Raw genomic sequence first — 24,824 nt, 5'->3', positions numbered from 1 at the left:
GTATTCCCACAGAAGTATATTATTTTGTATTGTTTTACATCTTTAGATAATCTGTGGGTGACATATTTTATATTCAGTGTTATTCTTGTCTGTTAGACAAATATTTGGAATCAACAAAGAACTTTCTCCCATATTTGTACTACTTTTTTTAAGAATTAGAAATATTTTCACATTGTGTGTACATATATCAAATCATTATGTTGTACACTTTAAATGTATTAAAATTTTATTCGTCAAATTATATCTCACTAAAACTGAAAAAAGAATTTCATTGTAAAAATACAAAGCAATAGTATATAAATCTTTCAAGGACCCATGGGGAAAAAAATCAACCATAATCACTTCATCATAATACAACTATTGTTTTTGTATTCTTTTCTGGTCTTTTTCCATATTGATTTAAAACAGCTTTTTAAATTGTCAAATCCAATTCAAGCATACCAAATTCAATTTAAACATACCTAAATTTACATAGAAAATTAATGGTTTCTTCTCCATTTAGATTGTAGTGTCTATTATCAAATCTTCCTTAGGTCTGATCAAATACCAAAAAATATAATAGCAAACCTGCTTCAGAGATAGAATAATGAGGCTTAACGGTGATATTGGAAATTTGTTTAATAATCAAAGTTAGGGCCTAATATATCACAATGCCAAGATCTCTTTGAACTAAAGTCTCATAACAATTCTTTAGCATAGGGCTCTGTAAGAAGGCTGCAACCTTAAGCCTGTGCCAGCTCTTTTCTCTGGGAAAACCTAAATTTATAGACTTGTGAAGAGTTACCTCATGTGTATATTATGTCCTAATCTCAAATTTTTATGTGTTTACTTTGAAATAGTAATCTAGTGGATATTTTATTTTTCTGTTACCTGTTAGCAATAGTAGTAATAAAGGGATTCATATTCATGGAAAATTCTAAACAAATAATCCACAAGTAATTTATTTTTGATGTTGTAATACATTGTTTAGTTTTTATGGTAAATTTACTAACCTGTTTTGCTTAGACCAATATTGGAGAAAAGCCAGATTCAGAGTTAATATTTTCTAAGGTTATCTATATTCTTTTCATCTGTGGTTGACAATGTTTGATGCAGTTTGTGTTGGATTTACATTTTTGCTATTTAGATAGTTTGGAGCTGAGGAAAGGACAGACTCCACAGTTATAAATTTTTATTAACTCCCACGTATTTATCACTGTTTTTTCCAGCTCATAGGGGTAATCTAAATTTGCTTTCTACATCAGAAGTAAAGCCAAAACTGAAGTCATCACAGTACAGGAAAATAGATATAATACTTACAAGAAAATGTTCTGCTTTTGAAGTGCTTATAACAGATATTTTATACTTTATTTTATCTGTTTATGGTTCTGTGAATTGTCCTAATAAAATTTATATTTCAAAGGTTTTTCACTCCATTCAAGAGACATGCTCAGAACTCCTGAAGATAGTTGAGAAATATCAGCTAAGACTCAATGGTATGAAATCATAGATAAATACCCCTTAATTCCTATTTAATGTAAATATTCATTTGTATTTTTTAAAATGAAATCTTTAATGTAAAAATAGTTTATTGAACTGTTTTGTGAATAATATCTTATGACAAAATATGAATATTTACAGTGACCTGTTCTCTAAGCCCCAGTATCCTCAGTTCATCCAGTCCTCTGACAGATTCATTTTATTGGGTTCAGTTTTCCTGCCCAGCATTTTAAGTGGATTTGCCATCACTTAAAAACTCTCTCCTCCAGTCTGTGGCCACCCTGAACACATCTGATCTCATCTGATCTCGGAAGCTAAGCAGGGTTGAGCCTGGTTAGTACTTGGATGGGAGACCACCTAGGAAAACCAGGTGCTGTAGGCATGGGGGGAGTGGGGTGAGGGGCGGGGACAACTCTCTCCTGACCCCTACTTGCCCTTACAGTTACCATCCCATTTCTCTGTTCCTTTCACAGAAAATTTTGACATAATTGTCTGCATGTTCAGTTTCCATTTCTTTCTTTCCACTTTCTCTTATACTCACTCCAGTCAATTTTTCATTTCCACCATTCTACCAAATTGCTCATATCATAATCACAAAGAGCTAAACTCAATCACCAAATCTTAGTCCTTTTCTTGTTTTACTTATCCCATTATTTAACACAGTTGATTATTCCCTTGTTCTTGATACACTCTTTTCACTTGGCTTCCAGGCTTCACACTTCCCTGGCTTTCTTCCTAATGCTCATTTCTTCTCAGTATCCTTCGTTTGTTGGATTCTTCTTTCTCCTCGACCTCTTCAGGTTGGAACTAAATCTTTGGATCTCTTCTTTTTAATTACAGTGGCCTACTGAACGTGGCCACCTCTCTGATCTTGGCGACTTCTCTTACCTCATTTCCTAAAACTCTCTCCCTTCAGCTATACTGATTTCCTTCACAGTAGGCCTGTCTGCATAGTAGGCTCCCTAACTTCCTTTAGGTATTTGGTCAAATGTCGTCTTTTCAGTGAGGCTTTCCCTGACCCTGTATCTAAAATGAAATACCCCTCTTTCTCATAACTCTCTGTCTACTTAACAAAATTCAACGTTATATATATTTTATCTATGTTTTTCTTACCACCACTAGAATACTAAAGGACAGAAATTTGTCTCTTTTGTTTATTTCTATGTCCTCAAAACCTAGAAACAATGTCTAGCATGTAGTTTGTACTCAAATGATTTTTACTTAATGAATGATTTTCTTGTGTAGCTATGTAAATTAATATCAAAACATTATAATCAAAGCTCATATATTGTGCCATTAAAGCAAAAAAAAATCCAGTATAGCATGATAATTTTTGAGGGCCTGCCATATGTAAGACTGTGTGCTTTTCCCAAGGAAATAGTTGGAGAAACAACTTTTTATAACAAAATAAGAAATACCAAATAGTATGTAATTGCATGCTGAATAGTGATACAGGCATAATTCTGAATTCTCTCAGAGTGAGAAGTAACTGTGGATTAGAGTAATTAATCAAAGCAACTCCATTGATGGGAAGTAAAGTAAAACTTAAAGGGTTTATAGAAGTTGAATAACTAGATAAAACATGAAATTTGGAGTCAGGTGAATAAATTAGGGTAAGAACAGCCTGCATAGGCTGAAGAGTTTATAATTGGGATAAAAGAGCAAAGGAAGATGGGTCAGATTGCTAAGAACCTTAAATATTTTACTAAGCAGTAAAAGTCATCACGATCATTGGACCAAGGGAGTCCTGTGATAGAAATGGAAATGTTAAGAAACATAAACAAGTTTATGTGTCCTGCATTTCGTCCTGAAATCATAAGATCTTTTAGCATACCTGTGGAGCATTTCAGGATGAGAATATATATCATTGTGTACTTTCTCTTCAAGATTATATATAATTATGTGATTTTTTTGAAGACCATAAATACATCTTCTGTTGAGACTAACATCAGACAACTAAAATTGGTTAGTCCAGCACTGTTAATATTTATGGGAATCACTTAACTGAGGAAGAACACGTAGGAGTAGGGTCTCTGCAGTTTTTGGTAGCAGGTTCTAACACAGAAATCAGCACAGATCCAGTTCCATCTCCTACCCTTTCTGTACTGATAAGGATCAGGTTCAGTGATAATTCATGTTCAGTTGATACTTGACAATAAAATAATCCAAGTTCAGAGAGCTTTCTGAATCATCATTTACAAATGGATATTTTTCTAGTAGTGTTCATTGAAGTATACTTAATCACAGGAAAGAGAGTATGAAATTAATAAGACTCCCCAAATCTAATCCACTCTGAAGCAGGTTAAATGTTCACAAAACAGCTTATGGTTTTATTAAAGATGATACTGCAGAATGTGTAGACACCCTCTCCCATAACATCGTCGTGCTCTCCTAGGGTCACCCTTGTAGGCCCGACAGGGAGGAGCAGTGGGAATGGGGAGCCAGCAGATGAGAAGGCCTGAGTTCTGTTGCTGCCTCAGAGGTACGGAGGGACTTCCCTTTCAGTTTTTAACTTCAGTTTCTTTGCCAGTAAACTTGAGTGAAATTAGGCATGACATTTGTCATTTTTTTCACGTTAAGCTTACAGTCTGAACACTTTATGGGCTCCCCAGTTATTAGTCTTATTTTGATTGGGAGGGTTGTTTTACACTACAGCAGTGCTTTTAAAACTTTGTAGTAAAGGACCACATTTTTGTTTTGTGTTTTACTTTCAATCTGTTTTAAACTGACACTTTGGTAAAACAATAAAAAAATGGAGTTTTAGAGAAATGAAGTGAAAGGGGTTGAAAAATATAAGCATTTTTTTATTATTAGATTCAACAGATATAAAATAGTCAAATTGGTAACAGTTTCTTAGATTTGGTACTTGCCACAGGCTGGTAACAAGTGACTCTGGACTAGCATTGGTCATTGTACCACACTTTGAGGAGCAGGGCACTGTGTGAGAACTTTTAGGATTTCAGTAGCAAAGTTATGGACATCTGTGGGTCTGCGATACTGAGCATAGGAAACCGAAGCCAGGATGGAAGTCAAGAATAAGTTAAATTTAAATAGGAAACAAATACTTTGTAAGAAGCAAATCCTAAAATGCATTTCTGCACATTTGAAAATGCATTATTTGTGGTTTTGTTTTGTCATTTTGGAATTTTTTCTTCCACTAAAGATCAGCCTTTCCCAAAGCGAGTTCTATGGATTCACTGCATCAAAACCATGTGGAGTACTTGTTAAAAAAAAAAAAAAAAAAGTAGCTCCTCAGACCTATAATATCTGAATTTCTGGAACTGGAGCCCAGGAATTACATTTTAAAAACATCTTCTTCCCTCAAATAATTCTAATGTGTAGAGAATTATTTCTGTGAGAATTTTAGTTGCGTGTATGTATATTTTAAGCAAATGATAAAATGAAATAATTAACTATACTGTAATTTTTTTGCTAGTTATATCAGAGGAAGAAGATGAACTAGGCCTCTTTTTAAAGTGTCAAGCAGAACGAGATACAACGCAAGCTGGCAGAATGATGGACGCCACTGGCAAGGCACTCTGTTCCTCAGCCAAGCAAAGGTTAACATGGTTTTCCATCATCGTTAACTCTGTAGTCAGTATGAACATTTTGCTGTATGTACCTAAATTTGCATATTTGAAAAGGTGACTAAACCTTCCAGTAGAGGATTAAAAGAGAAATATATTGAGTATATAATTGTTTTGATGCCTCTTATTTGTATTTTAAATGGTTATTTTAAAATTGACATTTCAATTGCTTAATTCCAAGAAATAGCCTTGAAGCGTATATTTAAATTGCTTAAGGAGTTTAATTTAACAAAGATATAGAATAACTAAAATTTAAATATGTATAGTTAATATTTTTCCACTTTTTTGGATACTAGACTATGAGTACATTGGAACTTTTTAAGCAGCGGAAATTTTTTCTTCTTAATTATATACTTTGCATTTATCATTTTACAGTTTTATTAGCTTAAAGATACCTGCTTCAAAGACTCCTACAATTATGAAATACAGCCAAAATGTTTGCATTTTCAGAAGAAAATGAAAAGAGGCCTTATCAGACTTGTAATGATGATATATAACTTAAGTGGCTTTATTCTGAAACACTACATCAGTGCAAAAGTCCATCTTTAAATGACAAAGAGACACTCTGTACAAGACCCTCCACTGTCATTAAGTCAAAAGCAGACCAGAGGAGCTGGGTTTGACTTGTGTTTCTTAAATCCTTGTTTTCTTGTCCTCATTCTCGGCCGCTAAGAACTCGATCCTCATTAGTTTTTCTAGTACTTTTATCTGCTTTTCTATATTCAGGTTTTTCCTAAATTTGTTTTTCTATTTATAGGATAATGCTTTATGAATACAGGATCTCTCTTACCCATGGAACTCTTTTCTGAATGGCACATTTACTTGGCAGGTTGTTTATACATGGATTAACATCCAAACTGTTGCAAAAATGACATATTTCCTAAAATAAGAAAACTACAGACACATCTTTATTAACAATTCAAAGTTGGCTGTATCATCCTTATGTGCTTTCTAAAGCTCCTTAGGCAACTTAATAATCTATTTATAGACTCATCTTAATAGAAAATATGCTTTATGATTATTTTAAACCTTCGTTTTTGTTTTGCTTATGGGATGTACATCTCTCTGATTTTTACCTCTGTGCCATTAGATTGGCCCTGTATACTCCCCTGTCTCGTCTTAAGCAAGAAGTAGCCACATTTAGTCAAAGGGCAGTATCCGATACCTTGATGACAATTAATCGGATGGAGCACGCACGCACAGAATACAGAGGAGCTCTGCTATGGATGAAAGATGTATCCCAAGAACTGGACCCCGACACCTTAAAACAGATGGAAAAGTTCAGAAAAGTATGAAAATACATCCTTTCCTTTTCTTGATACATAAACCTATTGAACTTCTACAGAATAACTTAATCAAGATCAGACAGTTTTGGATAAAATGTTACATTATTAATTCTTGGTTGCTTGGAGATCTTTGGGTGAAGTCCGAAAGGTTGTCACAATTTTCTTTTACTCTTTGAGTGGCATCCTTACCGCATCAACCTTTTTTTATTATTATTTTTATACCCCTCATAATAGATCTTGTTTAACTGGACTTTTGAGACTTGTTTACATGAAGGAGTTTATTAGTGAGGAATAAATAGAGTAAAAATTCATGTAAAATGATTATTAACTATAAGTAAAGTGAAGGTTATCAAATTTTTCATTCTGCCATAATACATAGTTTGACCACAAACTTTTAAAGCAACTATCTATGTATGGACACATGTTATTGCAAAATAAACTCCTATTGTAAATTGTGTCCCCTGAATTTACCATACATGAATAATATTCATTTACTCCTTCATTTCATAAATATTTAAAGTACCTATAATAAAAATCATACTTAATATTGATGGAGCCTTTATTCTATGCCAGCTGTTGTAAATGGTTTGCCTCACTGATTATTCCCAGCATATCTGGCAAGTTGTTTGTCACATGGCCTCAGGCCACGGCAACCTGTTATTCTATCCCCTTTATAATCCTCGACAATTAAAGTACAATCCAAGAGAATGGTTGCACAATTGTTGCTTAATTGTATATTTTAAAATGATTAAAAGTATGTTGTGTGAATTTCACTTCAATTAAAAAAAGAAAGTATAGAATTCAGTTCTCTTCTCTGAACCCAAATAGCGCTGCACAATCTGACCCTTGGTTCCTCTGCAGCCACATCTTGCACTTACTTTCTATGCTCCAGCCCTCTCTGGGCTCCAGGAAGGAATATGTACTACCTCATTCTTTCCTGTTCTACAAACATGGTAAGCTCTTCACCCACCTCCCACACCCAAGACTTTTGTCCTTGCTTTTCCCTGGGCCTAGAATATTCTCCTCAGGGTCTTATTAGCATGGCCAGCTCCTCGCCTTTCTGTCCCAGTTCAAGCAACATGCATGAGCTCACCGAGGACTTCCCTGATTATCTTATCAAAAGTAGTCACCCATTTCTGTTCACTGATGTTATCTTTTTTTAAGATTATCTTACATATTGTCTTTTGTTATCTTTTTTTGAGATTATCCTACATATTTATTTACTTCTCATTTTCCTGTTTCTCCCCACTCGGGTGATGCGGAAGAACGCTGTTTTATTCACAGTATCTCAGTGCCTAACATAGTGCCTGGCACATAATAGATACCTTATAAATATCTGTTGAATGAATGAATGAGTATATTTAAAAGTTGAGTATTCACATTACTTGGTGACATATAATTCACCTTATGTATAAGAAATAGAATAGGCCTATATTTAAATTTATAAATATATCTCCATCATTCAGATTTTAATGCTTCAGAACACTTAAACTAGGTCCTCTTTCTATTCTTTTACTCTTACCTAAATATTATCCATCAGTTTCAGATGTTTCCTTTTATTGGGAATCTTTGTTTTTTTCTTAACTCTTTACTTTCCATCTATCAGTGCATACCTTCTTAGCATAAAGATATCTAGTGGAAAGAATCTCCTATAATTACTAAAAATAGCCAAAATCTTTACCATTAATCATGAAATAATAATACAGAGGAAAGTCATTAGTGTTTATTACAATTTCATGTGTCTGAAAATATGTATCATGAACCTGTATAGTATATTTTTATCTGTATTATCAGCAATAATAATTAACATATTTGTGTTTGTAGGTACAGATCCAAGTGAGAAATAGCAAAGCTTCTTTTGACAAGTTAAAGATGGATGTTTGTCAGAAAGTGGATTTACTTGGAGCTAGTCGCTGCAATATGTTATCTCATTCACTCACTACCTACCAGGTACCCACCTCCATGGTCAGCATGTCCTTGCAGTAAAGATGAGTGGTGAGATTCCTTTTTAAAAGTTGTCTAAAGGGTTTAAAAATTTGTATAATGATCAGATTTCTTTGATTTGCCAAAATTGACTTACTGAGGTTATGACAGCCAGGTAATCATAGAATTCTAGAATGAAAAAGGCCTTAGGGATTGTCTGCTCTAGTAACTTCACATTATTCTCCTTGGTGTCCTATGTCAGCGAGACTTAGGGTCTGTCTAGGGTTGCGAAGGAGACTGTCGAGGAGCTTATTAGCCCTGGTTTACCCAGAGCTACTCCACTTGGGACTTCTGCATATAATTTAATTTGAAGCAAAGATGCTGTGGCCCAAAAAGTTTTAAACTTTTCTGTCATATTATGGATGAGGAAAGAAAACCTATAAGAATTAAAATCTGTAAGAATTAAAGTAAATGGCAGTGTTGGACTTAAAAACCTAAATTTTCTAATTCTAGGTCATGTGTTCTGCCAAGTTGCCATCCCATACCACTTTAACCTCAAAAGTCTCATTTGTTTTATATTACCCCAAATCACACATAAATACATATAATGAACAAGTTAAATATTAATAAGTAGCAGTTACTGATTTTAACATGTATTTGTAAATGGCGAAATAGAATAAACTGCATTTACATAAGAAAAGAATAATAAACTAAAAGAAATAGATATTCACGACTGCTTCTGGGGAGTCTACCGAATTCAGTTCAGTACTGTGGAATTTAAGAATCAAGAAAGGATACACTTGAAAATAAAAGTATATGATAATCTGTGTAGCATAATGCCTGAAACACAGTAGTTGTTAGTTCAGTTCTTCTTTATTCTCCTTGCTCATCCCTCTCATTTTGAACAGGAACCTTAAAGCAGCAAGAAAAATGCCCCATTACTTGAGTTAGCTTGAGAATACATTTTTGAACCCTAAGTGAGGGTATTCTAAGCCACCGGTTTCATTCTCTTGGCTGCAGTTATACTCTAGCTGGCTCCAGTGTACATGCCAGTGTTGTATACGGATAACACATACATGTAGATACAGATGCCAGTTCTTATGCAGAATTGCAATTTATAGTGTTCTGGTTCCTCAAACTTAGAAATTGAATTTAGTTCCTGCTGCTTATTATTCGGCAATTATTTATCTACTACACTAGCGAGGGAAAATAGCACTGAAAAAATCATGGAAAAGAAGCAGAACTTTAATGTCACCTTTTCTTTTTCTGTAGAGAACACTGCTTGGATTCTGGGAGAAGACAGCTCAAATGATGTCTGAAATCCACGGAGCCTGTATTGGCTTTCATCCCTACGATTTTGTAGCTCTCAAGGTACATTTCTTTCAATGTTCTTTTGTTAGATATGTTACACTTTGTTTGGATAATAACATTGAAACTATTTTTTGCTAAGCCTCATTTTAAATTTATAAAACACCGGGAAACATTTTTCTATATTCCTTCCACCAAGAATCTGCACTCCTTCAGCCAGCCACTTCCTTGATTCCAAATGCTATCAGCAGCACTAAAAAAATAAATGGGAATACTACTGATAGGCTCAAGATATATTAGTGGGGCAGTAATAAAAGAGGGAGAAAGTAAAAAAAAAAAAAAAAAAAATTAAAATGCAAAAGAGATAAGAAAAGGTTATGGGAAGGAAAACTTAAGAGGAACAAGTGATGGAAAGAGGTAATGTTTTCCAAAAATGACCAGATTACCTACCTGACAATTTTAGAAGTTAAAGAAAAATTATTTGCTTAACTTTTACACTCATGTCATAAGTGTGATTTATGATACAGTTATTCCAGTTTTGGTGATTATATGTGTGTGATTGCAGTTGAAGCAACTACTGCATTAGATCAACTCTTTCTGTAAACCTATGGATAAGAGGTACTCTCCGGTTACAATTATAATACTTTTAACATTTGTATATCTTCCTGTCAACCTTTTTTGCATATGGCTTATTCAGCAGAGTCACACTGAGGTAATCATTTCTTCAGTTCTGGCAGGCTAGTCTTCAGTACCTTGGAACTTATCATTCTGCCTTATTTTCAGTACAGCTTGAAAATGTTGTTGGTGGGTTTGTTCATGTTATATATGGTATCTGTGATGGATTCTTATCTTGCAACGGTGTATTCCAGGGACTTGGTATGGATTTTTAAGTCATGTTCTGACATAATATATTGCAGTTTATATTAATGTTTCATTGGATGACATACTGTGTATTTAGCCAAATGTAATATCCAATTTCTGCTCTGAATTGAAGATGAAAATCTTTAGCTGTATTTAGAGCATTGCAGTACAAGCTAGCAGCACAATATAGTTTTCTTTGGCTTATCACAAAGTTGTAAACCCTGTGGCTAGCCAACGTCACAGTGTGGGTGGCTGCCACAAGCAGCCAGGATAAACAAAGGCTTGGGGCTCAGTTCGAATTATCATACCTTTCCCACATCTCTTACTTTCTACTTCAGAACTATTCCTATTTTATATTGTTGTTTAGAATTTTTATTCTCATTTTGTCTGCACAAAGAGAGAAACAGATTCTTTTCATTTACTTAATATCAAATTCTTATTCTTAGAACCTCCAAGACACTTCAAGCAAGCTTACTGAAGACCACAAAAAAGACCAGAGAGAAAATAATTCTCTCATTGAAGACTTCAATAAGTAAGCAGGCAAAAGTTATATATTATGTTATGGAGGTCCTTGTATGATATATTTGGAAAGAGTTGTTTCTTCTCTGGCTTACTGAATACTTGTTCTTATGTCATTTTTCCAGTTAGCATTAACATTCATTTTGAAGTCTTATTTTTACCCCCAGTTTTTAACCTGGCAGGCAAAGGCCGCGATAGGAGCACAAACACCTTGGGGTGATAACTGCAAACTCTGTAGCTTGGGAGACTGAACTTTGTATTAAGAGTCTCTACTAATGAATCCTAGAAGGGACAGCTTGAAAAAGAAAGGGATAGGTGCCCTAGCATGGTGCCTGTCTTCCTCTTGTTACATCTTACCTTCGTTTTCCTGTCAGAGCTGCCACTTCTCATTTTAACCACATTGTACTGAGTGTAATAAGAAACCCAGCAATAAGGCCAGTTACAAACCATATATTGTTGAGTGGAAGGGGATCCGAAATATAAGCATATTCCCCCTTCATTCTGTGGGGAAATTCAAACAATTTTTTTTTTGGCTAACTTGAATATATAAACATTTTAGAATGTAGGTTAAGTAATTGTATAGTTATAAATTAAACTTAACTTAGTTCTACATTGACATTTAAAATCATATATTAAATACATTAATTTAGTAATTTTTTTCACCACATTTTATGAACGTTTTATTCAAAATCTTCTCATGTATCTTCAGCATTATGAGCGCTATCTTTTGAGTTAACAGATTCCACCTTTTCTTTCTTTCCCATTGTTTAAAATATACATATGTATACTGTCACTGGAAATTTTATTCCGAGTCATAAGTACCTGTTTGCTCTGTAGGCTTATTTTTGTGGTATTTGCAAATAAATACCATATTGCTTATAAAATATATTTAAAGACTTATTAAAAACAACCTTCAATACTAGAATTTTGAGGTTGTATCCCAGGAATAATGACTAAATTTGTGTTTAATTTCTTTGTCTCATTTTTTTATTATGACACCAGATGGATGATATAAATATCCAAAAGTAGTATTAATTGAGAATATTTTAGGCAAATGTGTCTTCTTTTGCAAACATCATTTCATTGTTTAAAACGCAGTACTCCATTTTTTTTCTGCAGCTCTTCATTCCATCTATTTAGTTCCCAAGTATTGTTGAGCAAAACTCTTCAATGCTTGAAAACTAAACTCGATACTCAATGGCTTTGGTGACAGATACTCTCTATGATAGAGTACTACTATCACAGTGCCTACAAAGCTGAACACAGTGCCTGCTACTTTGTCAATATTCAGTAAATGTTCACTGAATGAATAAAGAGTAGAGGATTATTTTCACAGTCTATGTAGCCCTATAGAAGAAGTTAGATTTGTCTCAGACAGATTTTAGGAGATCTACCAGACAACCAGTTAAAAAAAAGTTTTTTTTAAACCACATTAAACTATTTGCGGAATATGAGTCTCAAATGTATTTTAACCAAAATATTTGCATTTTTGGTTTTTGCTTTAGGTTAATTTTGTCAGGTGAGGAAGTGAGCTTGAGAAGTGAATCAGGTAAGATGGCAAATGCATTAAAATGTGAAATAATCACTTTTTAAATGTCATATCAATTTGTCACAGCATTTTAAAGGAGATTTTGTTAATATCCATTCAATTAAAAAACACGTTCAGTCACTTTATAAGTCTCTTCTGAACACTTTTGAGTTTGCTTTTTTTCTTAGCTTTATTGAATTACAATTGACATATAACATTGTGTAAGTTTAAGGTGTACAATGTGATTTAATATACATATATTGCAAAATGATTATCACAATAAGATTTGGTAACACATCCATTGCCTCTCATAGTTACCATATTTATTTAGGGGGTAAGAACATTTAAGATTTACTCTTTTAGTAATTGACAAATACACAATACAGTGTTAACTATAGTACCATGCTGTACCTTACGTCCCCAGAACTTACTCATGTTATAGCTGGACATTTGTACCCTTTGACCAATCTTCCCATCTCCCCTATCCTCCAGACCCTAGCAGCTCCCAGTCTACTTTCTGTTTCTGTGAGTTTGGCTTTTTTAGATCATACAGTTTTTGTCTTATTTCACCTAGCATAATGCCCTTGAGGTTCATCCATGTTGTCACAAATGGTAGAATTTCCCTTTTTATGGCTGAATAATATTGTTGTTTGTATATTTTTTTTCTTTATCCATTCATCTGTGACAGATACTTAGGTTGTTTCCATGTCTTGGCTATTGTAGATAATGACCGTTGGGTGAAGATACGTCTTTGAGATAGTGATTTCATTTTCTTTGGGCATATACGGAGAAGTGGAAGTGCTGGATTACATGGTAGTTCTACTTTTAATCTTTTGAGGAACCTCTATACCATTTTCCATAATAACTGTACCAATTTACATTCCCATTAACAGTGCACAAGATTACCCCTTTCTCAACATCCTCACCAGCATTCATTCTCTTGTCTTTTTTGATAATAGTTATTCTAACAGATGTGAGGTAATATCTCATTGAGGTTTTGATTTGTATTTCCCTGAAGATTAGTGTTGTTGAGCACCTTTTCATGTACTTCTTGGCCATTTGTATATCTTATTTGTTTGGGGAAATGCCCATTCAAGTTTTTTGCCTACTTCAAAATCAGATTATTTGGGGTTTTGCTATTGTTGTTTGCTGTTTAGTTATATGAGTTCCTTATGTTTTTTGGATATGAACCCCTTATCAAATATATGGTTTACAAATATTTTACCCATATTATAGGTTGCCTTTTCATTTTGTTGATTTATTTTTCCTGTACAGAAGATTTTTAGTTTGATGTAGTCCCACTTGTTTATTTCTGCTTTTGTTTCTTATGCTTTTGGTGTCATATCAAAAAAAAAAAAAATTGCCAAGGCCATTATTAAGGAGTTTTCCTATTTTTTATTCTAGAAGTTTTATGGTTTCAGATATTATATTTAAGTCTTTAATCCATTTTGAGATAATTTTTGTGATAATTTTTGTGAGTAGTGTAAAATATTACAATATTACAATACTGTATATTTATTTTTGCCAGTGAATTGGACGTGTTCATGTATTTTTTTGAGGTTAATTAGTACTTTTTATTTCAGCTTGTAGATGCCTTTTGGCATTTCTTGTAAGACAGATCTAGTGGTGAAGAACTGACTGAGCTTTTGTTTGGGAAATTATTTCTTCTTCATTTCTGATGAACAGCTTTGCTGGATATAGTATTCTTTGTTGACAGTTTTTTTTTTTTCTTTCAATATTTTGAACATATTATTCCATTCTCTCCTGGCCTGCAAAGTTTCTCCTAAGAACAAGTCATTTATGCCTCTCATTTACGAAATATGAGTCATATACTCCTACTTCAGAGGGACACTAGGGTTAGAGATAGTATTTATAAACTACATAGCACATAGTAGGTGTCCAATAAATGTGGAAGGCACTTTTAGGTTTATACATAAATATAGATCATACTGATAAACAAGAAGCCACAATAATCATGAACTTGTATATCTAACGTAGCTTCACATATGTTTTCAAAAGTTTTGCTATCTTTACATAATAATCCTGTACCCAATTAGAGAACATTTTTTAACAGTCACAGATGAAATATAATGAACGTTGTTGTAGTTTCACCAACCATGTATAGTATTATTCTATCTTTTAGAACCAGCTGTATTAGTAATTATGTCCTTTTTCTAATTCTAGATATTTATTTGTTCCTTCTCCTTTTTTTTTCTTGATTAATCTTTCTAAAAGTTTATTTATTCTTTCAACAAACCAACTTTTGGCTTTGTTAATCCTCTCTACTGAATGTTTATTTTATTAATTTTAGTTCTTTATTTCTTTCTGTACTTTTTTTTTTTTGGTGGTTATTCTTTAAGGCTAAAATTTCCCTCAAAATTTCTCTTTTCCTGCATCCCACAAGTTTTTTTTAAAAGTTGTATTGAGGTATATTTTATATATCATAAAACTTACTTCAAGTATACAAATCAATGATTTTTAGTTACTACTGAGTGTTGCAACCATCTCCATAAATCAATTTCAGAACATTTCGTTCCTTCAGTAAGATCCCTCATGGCCACCCCTAGCCAACCACTAATCTACTTTCTTTCTATATAAATATGCCTTTGTTGACATTTTAGATAATGGAATCATGCAATATGTGATCATCTTGTGTCTGACTTTTCACTTTATAAATGTTTGTATCTTTCTAGTGAATTAATCTTTTATCATTAAATAGTGACCCTTTCTGTCCCTAATAATATTTCTTGGCTTAAAGTCTCCTTTATGTGATATTAGATTAGCTTACCTAGTTTTCTTTTTATTAATATTTGCTTGATATACCTTTTCTACCCTTTTACTTTCAACTTCCCCCATGTCCTTTTATTTTTTAAGTATTAAAAAATATGTAGATTTAGCAGGATTTTTTTTTTTTTAAACTCAACATAGCAATATGTCATTCCTTTATTTGGTGAGTTTAGTCCACTTGCATTTATTGTCATGATTTATTTGGATCTATATTTTGTGCCCTATTTTGCCTTATTTTGGATTGAATTTTTTTCATTTGTTTTTAAAGATTTCATAGTCTTGTCTTTTTCTCATGTCCTGGTTTGGAAGTTGTACTTTTTCTTTCTGTTTTTGGTGGTTTTCCTTGAATTTTATCATACTTAATAAATTCTAAAGTCTTAATTTTATTAATATCTCAGTATCCCCCAAATGTTACAAAGATTTTAGAAAACTAATCCCAGTCACTCTCATCCTTACTATTATTATCCAATATTTTATTTGTCTCTTTTTCTAATCTCCCACATTAGAACGTTAGAACAAAAATTAGAACATTATTGTATGAAGAAATGTTAATTTATCAATATTTTTCCTTTGTTACTATTTCTTCCTTTACTTTAGATCTTCATTGTGATCTCATTTTCTTTTTCCTTAACTATAGCTTTTAGTATAAAAGTTATTAAAGAAGCCATTGTGGTAATCTTGGCTTATGTTTGTCTGGAAATATTATTTCTCATTTTTGAAAGACATCTTTGCTCAATTAACAATTTTAAATTGGTTGGTATTTTAGTACTTTTTAAATATTGTTCTGTTGTTTTCTGCTTTCTGTGCACTTTTGAGAAATCTTCTGTTAGTCTAATTTTTATTCCTTTATAGTGAGTTTGCCTTTTCTACCTTTTAAGATGTGCTATTTGTTTTTGATGTTCTGCTGTTTCAGTACAGTGTGTCTAAACATGGAGTTCTTTGTGGGGGGTTTTTCCCCTCATTTTTTATAGTATAAGTTGTGTTTCCTGTATCTTTTTTTTTTTTTTTTTTACCAGTCCTGGAAAATACTCAAGCATTATCTTTTGTTGTTGTTGTTGTTTTAGGCGAGGCAACCCTTGGTTGATCTCACAGACTGCAAGGAACTTGTCAGCTTACAATCCCTTATTTTTTATTTTTTATGCCTACAGCACCTGGTCTTCCTAGGTGGTCTCCCATCCAAGTACTAGCAGGCCTGACCCTGCTTAGCTTCTGAGATCAGCCAGCATTGGGCTTGTTCAGGGTAGCATGGCCATAGACTCTTTTTTTTTTTTCTGATGTGATAAAATATGCATACCTCAACCATTGTCTTTTAAAATATTGCCTCTCCTCCATTTTCTCTATTCTCTTGTTCCAGAACTCCAATAAGCTTATGTTAGACCTTTCATTCATCTTTCATATCTTTTAACCACTCTTATATTTTGCATTTCCTTTTCCTCAATCTTGTGTTCTAGGTAAAGTTCTTCACTAATTTTCTTTTCTCGCATTTAATCTACTATTTAATCTATATTAGTTATTTTTTCCTCATCAATAACTACTCTATTTCTAAAAGTTCTATTTGTTTCTTTTACAAATCTGCCTAGTCAGCTTTTATAGTCATTTGTTTTTTTCTCACCTTATGACTCAGTCTATATGTAAAAATATAAGTATTTGAAATCCTTGATGGGGGCATCTTTATCTATTATTAGTTGGATTCTCCCAATATTTTCTTGGTAGCTTATCAGCTTGCTTGTTCTGTGATTTCTGATTATGACCTAATATTTGTTTGCTTTTAATCTATGGCAATCATAGAGGCGTGGAAGATTGTTCTCTAGTGAAAATTCATTTTGCTTCTTTCCAGATCAAAGGAACACCACCAGTCTGGTGAACAATTTAACCTCCTTCCAGGGTCATTAGCTTAATGTAGGAATCCTGGGCTCAGCTTCTTTTCTTTGTGTTCGCTGAAGGCTTTGTCTCCTGGACATCTGGCTTTCCTCTTTGCTTGCTGCTCCCTTCTCCCAGCTCTGGTTTCAGCTTTCATTGTTTGTTTCAAATAAGTCCAGCACTGCATTAAAAGTATATTTTATAGTTTTAACAAGGATTTTTTTTTGTAAGGAAGGGTGCTTCTGAGTATTTAATCTATTATATTTCTAAGTAGTATTTCTCATTGATCATATTAATAACATTTTGAAAATATTCATTATCCTTGGAACCAAGATAACACTATCACTACTTGTAGAGCAGAAACTGGGATAACCTTTCTGAAAAACATAAACATCCCAGACATTAACTGAATAATTTAACTTTTAGAACTATCTCAAAGAAGTAATTTGAAATGGCTTCAAGCATTTATTCTCTGCGATATTTACTTAAGTGGTATTTCATATGATGGAATAAAACTATGTCTTTTGAGCTAGCCCTTTCTGTCTCCTATTCCTGTGTTGATCCCAATCTCACACATGTCTGTAGCATTAAAGTAAAATAAAACCAAACCCCACATGAATTCATACCAAATGCACTATGGAGTAAAGCAGATTATTATTAAAGATTTCTGAGAAAGAGAGAGAGGTTATCCTACATCTTATACAGCAGCACTTCCTTAAAGGTCCTTTAACACGTCTCTTTGTTCCCCAAACTCTATTTCTCTAGCATACCAAAACTTTCTGTGGTGTGACTCTGCCCATCTTTCTGCCACCTGTTCCTTCCCTGCCCTCAAACCCTGGTTCTTCTGCTCACTTCTTTCTCTAGCCACCTCTAGAATCTCTTCCTCATTCCCTGATTTTGCCCTCCACGTTTTTCCAATGTTCAACTAAAATTTTTACCAATAAAGTCCATTTTTTATCTTCTGTACTTTTTCACCATCTTTATACTAACTATATTTGAACTTAGAACCTAATTTATTCTTTATCTTTCTTATCGTAAAGCTAAATAACCCTGAGTAGTTCCTTATACCTTTCTCTTGAATTTGTTTTCCTTTCGATTACTTTGGTTGAATTAACCTTTTACACTTTCTTTTTGTAGTATCCCAAACTGAGCACTGAATTTTGAGAGTAGCAGAGATGTTACTTCTATGTCCTTAAATGTATTATTTCTAAGCTCTCCATACAGCAGTGATATCTACAATTGTATGTGGGACACATTTACATTTCATTTATCTTTTTTTAAAATGTCCCTGATAATAGTTGAAGATATGAACATCTTTGATTTTCTTTATCTCTGTGTCTATACTAAGTAATGTGTCTGTGTATTTATGTGTATATACACACACGTGCAATATATGATGTATATGGTTCTTAAAATTTTTACATCTCCCTTTTATAATCTGATTAGGTCAATTGAACACTTCAGTCAAATTATTACAAAATATTACAGTAAATAAGCATGCTGAATTTCTTGTTCAACTTATCTTTCATGTTTCAGCAACTGAATATCACAAGGAAAAAGATTTTCAAATAAAAGAATTTGGAGCACCTCAGTTTTCTAACTCTGAAAAAAATGGTAAGAAATTATCATTTCACTGTGTATAGATAGATAATTTATTTAAAATTCTTTAGTTTTTATTTACTATTTATTTCCTTAACCTTAAAATCTGTATATGTCTCTACACAGGTATGCAACTGCATAGTTCTACTCTATAGCCCGTCACAATGGAAATAATATAATTATTTGTTTTGTATGTTTTGGCCCTGTCAGAATGTATCTGTATAACTGTGAGGACAGGTAGGACTGTCTTACTGCCACATGTATCTCAACCATCCAGCAATGCAGGCACTCAGTCAATACTACCTTGAATATTTTTCCTAAGCAATTAATGTTGCAAACATTTTCTCCCAGTTTGTCATTTGTCTTTCGACTTTTTATATAGTTGTTTTAGTTGTTTCTTGCCATTTAAAAACAACTTTATATAGTCAAATTTATTAATCTTTTCTTATATTGGATTTTTAGCATATGCAAAATCCAAATTACAGGAATTTATTTATACTTTCTTCTAGTGTTTCTATTGTTTTATTTTTACATTTAGAGTTCCAATTCATTTGGAGTATATTCATGCATATGGTGTTATGTTAGCAGTGGATTAAATGTTTTATTTTTACAAATGGTTGTCCTTTATATCATTTTTTAATGCCATCTTTACCACAGTAATTTGAGATAACTTCCAATCATATACTAGATTTCTGTATATATTTGGGTCTTTTTCTGAACTTTATATTTTCTTGATGTGTGCCACATGATTTTTTAAAGCCATTTGCTTAAACTTTATTGATAAAACCAGTAACAGCAGTTTGACAAAATTGGAATGATTTTCAGGTTTGACCTATCAAGAGTTCAATTGCAGTAGACATTTTGTACAAACTGAGGCTAATGCTTCTTTGTTTCTGTTTTAAACGTTAGAATTTATCCTCATGTGTTCAAATATTTAATATAAAAATAGTTTTTAGGCTGTAAAATATGCTTCCAGCATCACTGTGAGACTCAACATCTGCCTTAAGCATTATTTGTACAAGAACAAATCATGAACTTATTCTTTATCACAAATAAATAATTTTATATTTTCTAACATATTTTCAAAGGGTGATTGTAAAACAAGAGTGTCACCATCAAATATTTTACTGGCTTGCCCAGGTAAAACACAGGCCCTAACAGTGCAACAGTAATACACTAGAAACATTATTATAAAATCTTGAACATTACAGAAGGTTGAAAGGTACTCTAGTTTTTAAATTTCACAAATAAAAAAATTTCCAAACCTTTTCCTATATTCTAATTATTCACAAGTAGAAGTAATTTTACATATGGGTAGGTCATTAAATTCTATAGCTGTTTGCTCTGGTAACAGAGATACAGTCATGCTTCTTAAGCAGGAGACACCATAAGTCAATAGGTCATACTGTTTGAAACAACAACACCCACGTGGAATGTTAGGAAGCACATGGTTTTAGTTAAAGAAATTTTCTTGAGTGTCTTTGTATCTGATAGGGTTACATCCTCCTCCTCGTTTCATTATTAGCTCTTCTTGCATGTTTATTTTTCAATATGAACTTTATATCAAATTGCCTACCTCCTAAAAAAGCTCATGGATACTTTTATTATGATAACATTAAATGTGAAAACTGACAGCTTGGTGATGTGAAGACGACCTAACCAAAAAACAAGAGACATCTTTCTGTTAAAGTTTACTTGTATAGCTTTCAGATATAGTTGGGTTTTTTTTTTTTTCATATAGGTTTTGAACATTTCTTGTTAAGTTTATTTATCAGCATTTATATTTTTGGTTGCCATTATAAAAAGATTTTCATTTCCATTATATTTTTTAACTAGTTATTGTTTTGTATATATGAATACTATTGATTTTTGCATGTTAATTTTATATCCTGCTGCCTTGCTGAATTTTTTATAGTTTGAGTTTTATCATTGATTTTCTAGAGATTTCCAGGTATACTATCATGTCACCTGCAAATAGAGATAGTCCTACTTTTTCTTAACCAATTGTTATACTTTAGTTGATTTCTTTTGTTTAATTGCATTGGTTACTACTTCCAAAACAATGTTAAATAATAGTGGGCATTTTAGTTATAAGTCCGGCTTTGTCATTGTGCATTAGTCTGTTGATATTTTATTTACTGTGTTTGCATTACTATTAATTTCCCTGTGAAACTATGTACACCTGGTGCTTCATATAAATGAAATCATACAAAAAATAATCTTTTTTGTCTGGCTTTTTGTGTCTTTCATTAAGCATAGTGTTTTTTAGATTCATCCATGTTGTATATAGCAGTTCATTACTTTTTTCCCTCTGAAATTTTTTTAACATGGTAAAATACATATAACATAAAATTTGCCATGTTAACCATTTTTAAGTATACAGTTTAGTGGTATTAAATACATTCATTATGTTATACCACAGTTACCACTATCCATCTCAATAACTCTTCATTGTGTAACCCGAAACTCTATATTAATTAAACAGTAACTCCCTATTCCCCCCTTTCCCCACTCCGACACCCACCATTCTACTTTCTGTCTCTATGATTTTGACTACTCCAAATACTACATCTAAGTGGAATCACACATTATTTGCCTTTTTTATGGCTGGGTTATTTTATTTAGCATTATGTCTTTAAGGTTCATCTATGTTGTGGCATATTGCAGAATTTCTTTACTTTTTAAGGCTGAATAATATTCCATTATATGTATATACCACATTTCACTCACTGTAGCTCATGACTTTTTGTTAATGAATAGTATTCTCTATTATAGATATACCTCATTACGTTTATCCATTTACTAGTTGATGAACATTTGAATTGTTTCCACTTTTTGGCTATTGTAATATTGCTGCTATAAATATTCAAGTAGTCTATGGCCATGCCACCCTGAACAAGCCTGATCCCGTCTGTTCTAGGAAGCTAAGCAGGGTCGAGCCTGGTTAATACTTGGATGGGAGACCACCTAGGAAGACCAGATGATGTAGGCATAAAAAATAATAATAATAAGGGATTGTAAGCTGACAAGGTCCTTGCAATCTGTGAGATCAACCAAGGGTTGCCTTGCCTTAAAAAAAAAGTAAATATTCAAGTACTTCTTTTGTGGACATATGTTTTCATTTTTCTTAGATTCTTAGGAGTGTCATTGCTAAGTTATATGGTAAATTTGAGTGTAACTTTTTAAGGAACTCTCCAAACTGCTTTTCAAAATGGTTGTACCATTTTCATTCCCACTAGCAAAAAGTGAGAGTTCTAATTTCTCGACGTCTTCACCAGCATTTAGTATTATATGTCTTACATTCTAGTACTTTTAATTCGTTGTTTTAATTTGCATTTCTCCAGTGACTTAGAATGTTGAGCATCTTTTCATATGCCTATTAGCCATACATATCTTCTTTCTTGGCCAATTTATTGACTATTTTTTAATTGAGTTTTTAATATGATTAAGTTGCAAGATTTGTTTATATATTCTTATTATAAGTACTTTGTCAGATATATGACTTGTAAATATTTTATCCTAGTCTTTTCCTAATTTTGCCTCTAGAAAAACTAAAGTTTAAAAATTTTATGCAGTCTAGTTTACCATTTTTTCTTCTATGGATTGTTCTTTTGGTGTCATATGTAAGAACTCTGCCTAACCCTAGGTCACACATATTTTTTATGTTTTCTTCTTGAAAGTTTATCATTTTAGCTCTTGCATGTAGGACTATGATCATTTTGAGTTAATTGTTGTGTATGGCATGGAGTATCTAAGGGTTTTTTTTGTTTTTGTTTGTTGCATATATATACCCAGTTGTTCCAGCACTATTTGTTGAAAAGACTCTTCTCTCTCCATTGAATTTTCTTGGCATTTTAATTGAAATCAAATAGAGGACCAAAAAATGTAGGGGTGTATTTCTGGATTCTAAATTCTGGTCCACTGATCTGTATACCTAGTCTTGGTCAGTACCATACTATCTTGATTACTGTGGCTTTCCCACAAAACTGTTCTTTTTTCAAAATTGTTTTGGCTATTCTAAGCCCTTTGCATTTCCATATAAATTTTACCATCAGCTTGTCAATTTCTACCCAAAATAAAAGCCCATGAGATTTTGATAGATATTATGTTAAATTCATACATGAATTTGGAGTTAATTACCATGTGGATAATATTGATCCTTTTAGTGCATGAATATGGGGATTTTCACTTTATCATTGGCTTTCAAGGGTTTGTCTATGATGTATCTAGATAAAGATCTCTTTAGATTGATTCTACTTGGTTTTGTTAGGCTTATTGGATGAGTAGATTTGTGTTTTCAACAAAGTTGGTACATTTTGTCTATTATTTCTTAAAGCCAACCCCTCCATTTTTTCGAGACTTTTATTATGTGTATACTGGTACTTTTGATGTTTTTTTTCTATTATTTTTTCAATATTATTTTATATTAGTTTCAGGTGTATAGCCTAGTGATTAGATATTTATATAATTTACAAAGTGATCCCCCAGATTAGTCTAGTACCTATCTGGCACTATATATAGTTATAATATTATTGACTGCATTCCCTATGCTGTACTTCACATCCCTGTGACTATTTTGGTTTCATTTTTTTAATAATTTTATTTTATTGCACTGTAATCAGAGTATGTTATTTGTAATATTTCTACTTTGAGAAACTGATATTTTCATGTGCTTTAGTGTAATTAATATTTGTGAATTTTTAATGCGTGCTTAAGAAGAAAGTATATATTCTGTTAGGGTTTGTATATATTCAAAATAACTACCTTATTATGCTGTTTAGATCTTTTATAGCTTTATTTTTCTCCTTTTTTTTTTTTTTTTACCGAGAGTGATACATTAAAGCCTCAATTATTGTTAGTATTTCTCCTTGCAGCTCCTATAGTTTCTGACATACGTAGGTGCTGGTTTAATTATTTATATGTGGATATTCATAACTATTATACCTTCATTGAAATGTCATTTTGATCCATAGCCTACCTAATTAGAAATAATTTTCACATAAACTTCCAGTTTGCTTATTAAAAATTATGTTAATAAAATGTGAGAACAATGAAACAAATTTGATTAGCCCTACATCCTACTCTTATTTACTCAAAAAGAAAAAAGCTATTCATTTTATTTTCACTCAACAGTTGCAAAAGATTTACCTGTAGATTCATTGGAAGATGATTTTGAGAAGGAATTCTCATTTCTGAACAACCTCCTAAGTTCTACAAGTACTAGTGAATTTACCCAAGAATGCCAGACTGCGTTTGGGAGCCCCAGTGCCAGTCTCACGTCCCAGGAGCCTTCTGTGGGGTCTGAGCCTCTTGCTCATTCTGCACAATTCCTCCCTTCACATCTCTTTGACCTTGGCCTGCATGCTGCTGGAGCTATCAACAGTAAGTGTCTATGAAATATTTGGACAACTGTGACTTATTTTGTCTTTGTGAAACAAAACTATGTGCATGTGGTTGCTAAAATCAACGAGACTGATTTTTTTTTAAGTTTATTGGGGTAACATTGTTTAATACAATTATATAATTTTCAGGTGTACATTATAATTTGACTTCTATATATTCTATTGTGTGATTACTACCCAGAGTCCAGTTTCCTTCAGCTACCATATATTTGATCCCCTTTACCCACTTCATCCTCCCCTAACCCCCTATTTTGACCCCCCTTTACCCCTTCTACCTCGTCCCTCCTCCCCTACCCCCTACCCTCTGGTAACCACTAGTCCATGTCCATATCCCTGAGTCTCTGTTTGTCCTGCTTATTTGTTGCTTTTAGGTTTATATCCCACATATTAGTGATATCATGTGATTTTCAACTTTTTCCATCTGGCTTATTTCACTTAGCATGATTATCTCGAGGTCCATCCATGTTGTTGTCACAAATGGCAGTATTTCATCTCTTCTTATGCCTGAGTAATAGTCCATTGTATATATGTACCACAGCTTCTGTATCCAGTCATCTATCGTAGGACACTTCAGTTGCTTCCATGTCCTGGCCACTGTGAATAATGCTGCGATGAATATCAGGGTGCATATATTTTTATGAATAAATGTTTTCAAATTTTCTGAGTAGGTACCCAGAAGAGAGAA

At 32.8% G+C, this 24,824-nt stretch overlaps 1 protein-coding gene and 2 pseudogenes across 4 annotated transcripts in view; all 3 read left to right on the top strand.

Annotated features, from left to right (window-relative positions):
* Positions 1-24,824, top strand: part of ICA1L (islet cell autoantigen 1 like) — a 71,418-nt gene that overhangs the window by 17,122 nt on the left and 29,472 nt on the right. For 3 of the 4 annotated variants that reach the window (XM_006921367.3, XM_025039542.1, XM_025039543.1), the window contains exons 4-12: positions 1,403-1,475; positions 4,916-5,039; positions 6,157-6,355; positions 8,177-8,302; positions 9,548-9,646; positions 10,891-10,976; positions 12,469-12,512; positions 18,675-18,752; positions 23,871-24,119. In XM_006921367.3, the coding sequence (XP_006921429.1) occupies positions 1,403-1,475; positions 4,916-5,039; positions 6,157-6,355; positions 8,177-8,302; positions 9,548-9,646; positions 10,891-10,976; positions 12,469-12,512; positions 18,675-18,752; positions 23,871-24,119 (1,078 nt within the window). Of the gene's footprint in view, positions 1-1,402; positions 1,476-3,874; positions 3,962-4,915; positions 5,040-6,156; positions 6,356-8,176; positions 8,303-9,547; positions 9,647-10,890; positions 10,977-12,468; positions 12,513-18,674; positions 18,753-23,870; positions 24,120-24,824 lie in introns of all 4 variants that reach the window. The other variant, XM_015596423.2, reaches the window with a different exon arrangement.
* LOC112470591 lies at positions 1,748-1,861 on the top strand (annotated as a pseudogene).
* On the top strand, positions 21,611-21,729 carry LOC112470827 (annotated as a pseudogene).

Source organism: Pteropus alecto, unplaced genomic scaffold, assembly GCF_000325575.1.
Source record: "Pteropus alecto unplaced genomic scaffold, ASM32557v1 scaffold3, whole genome shotgun sequence".
NCBI lineage: Eukaryota > Metazoa > Chordata > Mammalia > Chiroptera > Pteropodidae > Pteropus > Pteropus alecto.
This window is presented reverse-complemented; position numbering and strand designations above follow the sequence as displayed.